The 7,500-nt window shown below is 39.6% G+C and overlaps 1 protein-coding gene across 1 annotated transcript in view; it reads right to left on the minus strand.

The window, feature by feature from the left end:
• Positions 1–4,805: 4,805 nt before the first annotated feature.
• Positions 4,806–7,500, minus strand: part of LOC137972894 (tyrosine-protein kinase receptor torso-like) — a 26,819-nt gene continuing 24,124 nt past the window's right edge. Inside the window, exons 8-11 of the mRNA XM_068819582.1 lie at positions 6,280–6,376; positions 5,246–5,468; positions 5,067–5,138; positions 4,806–4,922 (exon numbers count right to left, since the gene is read on the minus strand). Of these exons, the coding sequence (XP_068675683.1) occupies positions 4,806–4,922; positions 5,067–5,138; positions 5,246–5,468; positions 6,280–6,376 (509 nt within the window). The remainder of the gene's footprint in view (positions 4,923–5,066; positions 5,139–5,245; positions 5,469–6,279; positions 6,377–7,500) is intronic.

Here is a 7,500-nt window from a genome sequence, read left to right on the forward strand (position 1 = left end):
GGAATGCTTGTTCCTCGTATGTGGCCCCTTAAGCGAGCTTCGCTCAACCCGTTGTGACATTTCCTACATATATTTTCCAGTTATATATTGCATCTTTGTCTCATTTTCGCTCGATTGTGGGCCGGGGTGATCTATTATGTTTTAAGTTTAAATCAGGTGCGCATGTCTTTTTGGCACGTTAGCTTTAATAAGTAAAGAGTGACTATGAAATCTTTCAAAGTTTCTCATTAGCCAACGCAACATCAAAGGCAAATGTAAATTCTGTTGAAACTCTTTGTGGAAGCTTGTGGCGGAGGAAACTCGTCTTTCTAGACATGGCTATTTTAGACAAGGTATCCCCCCTCCCCCAAAAAAGGTAAATGCAGCTTTTTATGCTCACTTGAGGAGCCACGTTTGAGGGACACTTTGTGACGTTGTGTCTGTATTCCGAGACACGAGTGAAATTGAAGTCAGGAAAAAATTGCAAAGGGACACTCCGTGACACTCCCCACACTCCGTGAAATCCGCCTTCATCTAATTATACTGACTTGCATTTCTGGCCATATCTGAACACCGCAGCACATCTTCCCATCGTGACGGTCTGTGTAAAATGTCACAAATTTGAAATTGGTTTTGAATATGGATTAGCATGCCGCGAACCAATCGTTACAAGGCACTTTTCTTAAAACTGCTGTATTGGTAGATAATTTTTTTCATTTGAGCACAGTGTGCAAGATCACGTTGCATAAGAGACTGCTTATACTGCGAAACAAAAAGAATTCCTCGTAGAAAAAACCAAAAACACAGTATCGGCCAGGAAACGATTGGGATTCGAAACCCACTAAGGTTAAAATGGGCGGGGTCCTCTAACCACTGAGCTATCCCGGTCGATGCTTGAATACAATGGAATATTTCTCCATGCAACAATTTCGTCTGATTCACCTCACAGGAGCCACTAGGCGCTTTTCTCAAAACTGTTGTATTAAAGAGTGCAATACGGAAGTTTCTAAGGAATCAAAGCGATGGAGTGATTTTGTTGAGTATATATTAAATAAAAGATCGTATGAATTAATGGTCACTGGTGATTTGGTTGATTATGGTACCATTGGAAAGATCATCAAAACGTGTTTATAATTTTGCCTAGTAACCAACGTTTTGGCACCATGGTAACAGGTAGTTAATTTAACGACAAAACGATTCGGTAATCATCCCCATAAAAAAAAGTCAGAAATAAAAGTGGAACCAATAAGGAGAACCCTCCCCCTATACCTTGGATATAAGTTCCTTTCTAGTTTGGCTCGTTACCTGAAACAAGACCCCTCCCCCCCCCCCCCCCTCCCTTGGATATAGGTTCCTTTCTAGTTTGGCTCGTTTCCTTAAACAAGACCCCCCCCCTCCCTTGGATATAAGTTCCTTTCTAGTTTGGCTCGTTTCCTTAAACGAGACCCCTCCCCCCCTCCCTTTGATATAAGTTCCTTTCTAGTTTGGCTCGTTTCCTTAAACAACACCCCTTCCCCCCCACCCCTCTCCCTTGGATATAAGTTCTTTTCTAGTTTCCCTCGTTTCCTTAAACGACCACATTCAACGACAAAAAATTCTTAAAACAATAATTGAGAAGAACTGCTGAACAAGAAGTTTAATAAAAAGCAGGAAGTCTAATTTTCTTTTTAGCCGAATAGTAAAAGTTGTGATCACGACAGAAAATATGGGTAGAATTTCATATACCGGACTAAAAATGGCGGAGAACCAAAAAAAAATTGTTATTCCGATTAGGCCTTGCTAATTAGGTGTTGTTATGTTCGCTTTGTTCTTTTGTTTCATGGACCTTAATTATTTCGGATCCGGTATATGAAAGACCAGCCCAACCACCTCCCCTCCAGAGTAACATAATGTTGCGCGCCCAACCTCGTTCCCAGGGTCTCCATTGTCTTAGACAAAGTTAGCATAGTTTTGAGATCCCAAGAAAAATGAAAATTTTTTCTTTGGTCAGTACAACTGAGTCCTAATTGTAGAGTACAACCTCGTCCCCAGGACCTCTCCTTGGTTTTGGGGCTGGGGCGGGAAGAGGCCGACGGAACGAGCGCAGAAGGCAAGGGAGAGGTCCTGGAAATGAGGATGTTTACAGTACATATTTTTAAAAGCAAAATGCAAAGAAGATGTTTTGAATTGGTTAAATTCACGATTGATAGTGAGTGTTTAAGGGCATTGCTTTTGCCCGGTATTTATGACGGATTCCGAAAACAATGGTTCTACGAGGGGACTGGATCGAGCCTATTGTGACGTCTACAAAGGGATATCGACCAGAACACATTGAGGCGAGTAAGACATGTTTACAAAGTAACTTTTACTAAAAAACCGTCAGTTCAAGGCGATATGCCAAACCGGTGTGTGATCTTTGTAGAAAGCTAAGTTTCTTTGCATGAGTCACTCAGCCCAGTTTCCCTCCCCCCCCCCCCCCCGAAAAAAAAGCCTCGGAATTCGGGAAGGGCGTCAAACTCTTTAACCAAAATTTTTGGCGACGTTGCTTTGAAAGATATATAGATTTAAAAAAAAAAAGCACTGTAAAATAAAGGTTCAGTTGCAATTTAAGAAAACATGTTAGCAAAACAGTGGTCAACATATGCTTCAAGAAAATTGCTCGTTATTTTAAGTTGAAAAGGAAACCTTTGTCTGGGGCTAAGCTAAAAATATTTTGCGCCATCGTCCCCACAGTGAACGTTGTTTTAGATGTCAACCTGTCACAGAATATAGAACGTTCCATATGTTGTCGACAGTCCTGTTCAGACTCACTGTAGATTTCTGCTTGCGATGGGTAAGTCAATGTGCATTCAAAACGCTTTCTGGACCAGCTTGTCTGTCGACAATTTTCCCCTTCTAATTTATGTCAGCGTTGTTTAAGAAGCCCTCTCCAATTAGCTACTTTCAAAAATACCACGATACTCTTTGTCCTCCAAACTTTTGCATAACCATTGATTTTATTTTCTCTTGGGACCATTGCAAATCCCTAGAGAAACTTGAAACAATGCTAATACAAAGAGTATTACGGTATTTTTGAAAGTGGCCTAATGTTCCAGTTTCTCTTGGGACTTACAAAGGTCCCAAGAGAAAATAAAGACAATGCTTATGCAAAATTTTCGAGGACAAACAAAGAATATTATGGTATTCTTGAGAGTGGCCAAAAGACACCTTATGTATATACCTACCTTACCCGCCGCGCATAAGCATCTAAATGTAATAAACACTACAAACACGGTCATTGTGATAATGACTGGCTGTTAGTGTTACGCTCCCTATCAGTTGCCTAGAAAAGTGTCATTCCTCTTACACCTTTCGTTGCACCGTTTCCCCCACCAATAGATGGTTTTCACTCACGAGAGTTGACGGCCATTATGGTGTACAAAACAATAGAAAATATTTGCGCAGTTTTTGCATAAAAGTAGAGTTCAGTACACAAGGGAGAGGATTTCTCTTGTTTTAGTACACCAAAAGGGCCGCTGTGACGTCACGTGAGAACCATCCATACATGGTAACATGTGGTTCTGTTTTAGTCTCCTTGTCTATTTTTCCCGTCTCAACATTGTCCTCTGTAAGTTCTTACTTACAGCGAAGAAGCTACTGTGCCATCATTTGAATGTCTGACCTTCCCTTGTTCCCCTCTTTCTTCACAAACATAAATCAGTGAAACACAAAATTTTACTCTAATTTCTTTTTTATTATGCCAATGCACCATCTACAAAATAATAGAGCACATACTTTAAGTGCAGCTAGCACTTTTACAAAAATTACCAAAATTAAGAAATTGATTTATTTTACTTATCGTTATGTGCTCTTTTTCTTTAAAATGTCAACGACTATCGCTCTTTCTAATTTCGGGCCTGGCATATTTACTTACAAGCTAACTTACTTTTTGTTTCTTGTTCCCCTCCTTCTTTAGAAACATAACGCAGTGAAATTCTACTCTACTTTCTTTTTTATTATGTCAATGCACCATCTACAAAATAATAGAGCACATACTTTAAGTGCAGCTTGCACTTTTACAAAAATTACCAAAATTAAGAAATTGATTCATTATACTTATCTTTATGTGCTCCTTTTCTTTCAAATGTCAAGACCTATCGCTGTTTCTAATTTAGGGCCAGGCATACTTACTTACAAGCAAACCTATTTTGTGTGTTTTTTTGTCTTTCTAAGAATACACGTTTCATCTTTCAGCTTTACAAATCTATTACATATATTGATGGAGATGCTTTTTTGCTTTACAACCTACAGGATCCTCCAGGGATTTTTCTCAGATTAAAGGTTAACGTTTTTCAGAGATATTTGGGACTGCCATACACTTTTGCTTTGAAAGAAAGTTTTAATTAGTTGGTCGAGTTTTTAGGTTTACTGGGGTCTCAGTAGAAGCGATGGAAAGAAATTCTTCTCGCCAACAGTGCAATTAAACTTGAGTTAACTGGTTATAAGCAAGTCATTGTGTTTGTCTTGACCATGAGATGGGGGAAGTTCTCCAGGGGGCTATAATAATAGTGTCGTCTGAGATTCTCTTATTTCCCTGATAGTTGGGATGCAGGCGAGCAAAGTCACGACAAGGCAGATCTTGGAGCTTTGAAAGTGAAAAACGCCTGGTCCCTGAAAGTATGTAAGCCTAATAGCGAGCAACCTAGCTTACTTCATCCGGGTTAATATATCACTCAATAAGAAACAAACAAACAAACAAATAAATAAGCAAAAGCATTAACTGGTTCAGTAGCAATCTGGCTGCAATGTCTATCTAAAAACCAAGAGAACTAAAGCTAAAGTTAACATATCTTAAGTACTAAAAATACTTATAGCTTAGTTACGGTAAGTGAAGCATTTGGAGACAACTGAATTGCCATGGGCACATTCTGAGTGCTTACATCCTGAATGTTTTCCTGTTCGTAAACTTCTGACGTGTCTGACTCCTGCCAACAATCAGAAAAAAGTAAGATAGCATATTTTTCATTTGTTTCATGGGTGATCTTAACAAACCAATTCAGCTCTCAAGCAAGGTCCAGCACATCCCTGCACTGTGCAGCTTGAAGCTTCTAATGTATTATAAGACTTGCCTTGGACACATTCTGTGGGTTTTCAACATCGACGATGGCTGGTTCTTCATCTTCTGCGGCGTCTGACCCATGCTAATATCAAAGTTATGATAGCATAAGTTTTAAAAGCTATTTCCATACAAAAATTTAACTCTGCTATGCAAGACCCAAGCACAAGTAGCTCCTATTGCAAAACTTACCGTGGACACACCCTGTAGACTTACAACATTAAGGTTGTTCAGTTCGTCATCTTCTGCTGTCTTTGCCTCCTGTGTCGTATAATAATATTTCGAATCATCCTTTTTGCCGAAGTCAAAGTAGTCCTCTTGCTCCTCCAACATATCGTCAAGTCTTTTATAGAGCCGCTGAAAGCTTGGCCGTTCATCTGGGTCTTGGTTCCAACAGTCTCTCATCAAGGCGTACCTTAAAAATTAACAAAAATAGGAATTTCTTTCTTCCTGAAGGAAAATCGATCTTCATACAGCCTGCTAACCCTGTTTCCCCAAAAATCATTCCTAGGTTCCTGATTCGAGCAAATTTCATTCTTTTACGTCTCATAGACCGTATTAATTAATGGAGGCCAATAAATTATCCCTTTGTCCTTGTGCTAATGAAACCAACTAGCCTCTTTTGCATGAACAAAACACAAAAGAAATGTTGCTTTGGAGCGAGGCTAGTTGGTCGCATTAGCACAAAGACATAAGTTTATTTTTTGACCACCATTGATGAATATGGTCTGCAGATATTTTAAATTCTTAAAGGCTTTATTTATACTAAGGTTTCTGTTCTTGTAGCGCCAAGCTTTTTTACCTACAGGCAACCGTATTTTTTGCACAAATAAAATGAATTAAATTTGTGTCTTGTATTTTTGAGTAGATCTGTGTTGATATGGAAGAAAACGAAACTAAGGCCAAGCCGACAGTGGTTTTGGACCTCATTTTTCAACTGCGTCACAATTTTAAATGTGTTAAATTGCAGTTGCCCCAAACTATTTTTTTCTGTACATATCTTACAGTGTCTTTAAATGTAAAGTAAACATGGCTCAATTTCAATTAGTAATAATTATCCGAGCGGGCGTGCCCCTTGATTTATGTTCAAGTGAACTTGACTAATGCGGGAAAGTATAAAAATAGATTAACCACTCACTCTTCCTATTAATATCAAAACACTGCACCTTTTTCATAAAACTTGTTGCCTACAAGTACTTACGAAAAATCACCTCCGTTTAACTTACACAGGATCTGTGCACATGTCAGGTTTTTCCAGTCTGTAACCTGCTTTCAAATTTTCCAAGAGCTGTATGTTCTTCATTAGTGCGTAAGGAGACCCCCCTGTAAATGATCGACATAATATGCATCAAGACAAATCATGAACCATAGAAAGGGGGGAGGGGGCGCTCTAATGAAAGAAATCCGAGACTAAGACTTAAGATGCAAGAGGTGAAGCAAAGATAATCTTCAACCAAGAGTTCAAAAGTTTTACAACCGTAAATAAGAAAGCGAAGGACACATTCAGAAATGCAGATCCAATGCACAGAAAATTGGGAAGGAAGATCAAGGTCGTTTCATGGGCCTCATTCACGTGGTGGCCATATTGGCCAGAGACAATACATATCGTACCCCGAACCTCAAGTTGAAATGTTTGGGAACGAGTTTCGGTGGGACAAAACAAAAGTTTTCAATCCCTCGGGACTCAACATGGCCCATTTCATCCAAACCAGCATTTGTTTTCCCTTTCGTTCGCTTGCTGCTTCAGTTCTTTATTTAATCTGTTAAACCCTTGGCCATTCCTACTTACTTATTTCATTTCTTTACTTGCTCATTCAGTCAGTCAATAAGTCAATTAATCTTTCGGTAGCAACTCAGTCATTGTATCAGTCAGTACTTTCTATGGTTGCTTAACCAATCGGATGGCGAAACTTGGTTCCTTCCCTCATTTGTTTTACTCATTCAGTAAGTCAGCCCGCAAGCCAGTGTCGGCAGGGGTTTCGTTTGAGGCTGGAGGCCGGGCGTTTCATCCAGTCATTTTCCATTCCATGTCCGGTACTTTGATGCCAATATTTGAAAGGTTTTGTTTCATTTTTTATTTTTATATATTTTTTTAGTTAAGTTTTATAGAAAATTTGAGTGAACTCCAGCCTTGCCTGGGAAACTGATTCTTGGGTTCCAGAAACACTGGAATCCAGTGTTTTTGAATGTTCTATTAAAAAATTTCCTGGGGGGCATGTTCCCAGAACCCCCCAGGTACCTAGCGCCTTTAGCGCTCGCAAGACGCCTTGCGGCGTCAAAAAATGTCACGCCTGGTGCTTTCAGAAGTATGTCCGCTATTTTACAAAACTGTCCTGTCAAAACCCTGGTGTCCGTAGGCCAACGTAAGTTGGTTAGTCAGCCAGGCGGATGGGCATCCTTCCTTTGTTCCTTTGTTCAGTCATTCAGTTAGACCGTCATCACAACGA

The sequence above is a fragment of the Montipora foliosa genome, chromosome 10 (assembly GCF_036669935.1).
Source record: "Montipora foliosa isolate CH-2021 chromosome 10, ASM3666993v2, whole genome shotgun sequence".
Lineage (NCBI taxonomy): Eukaryota > Metazoa > Cnidaria > Anthozoa > Scleractinia > Acroporidae > Montipora > Montipora foliosa.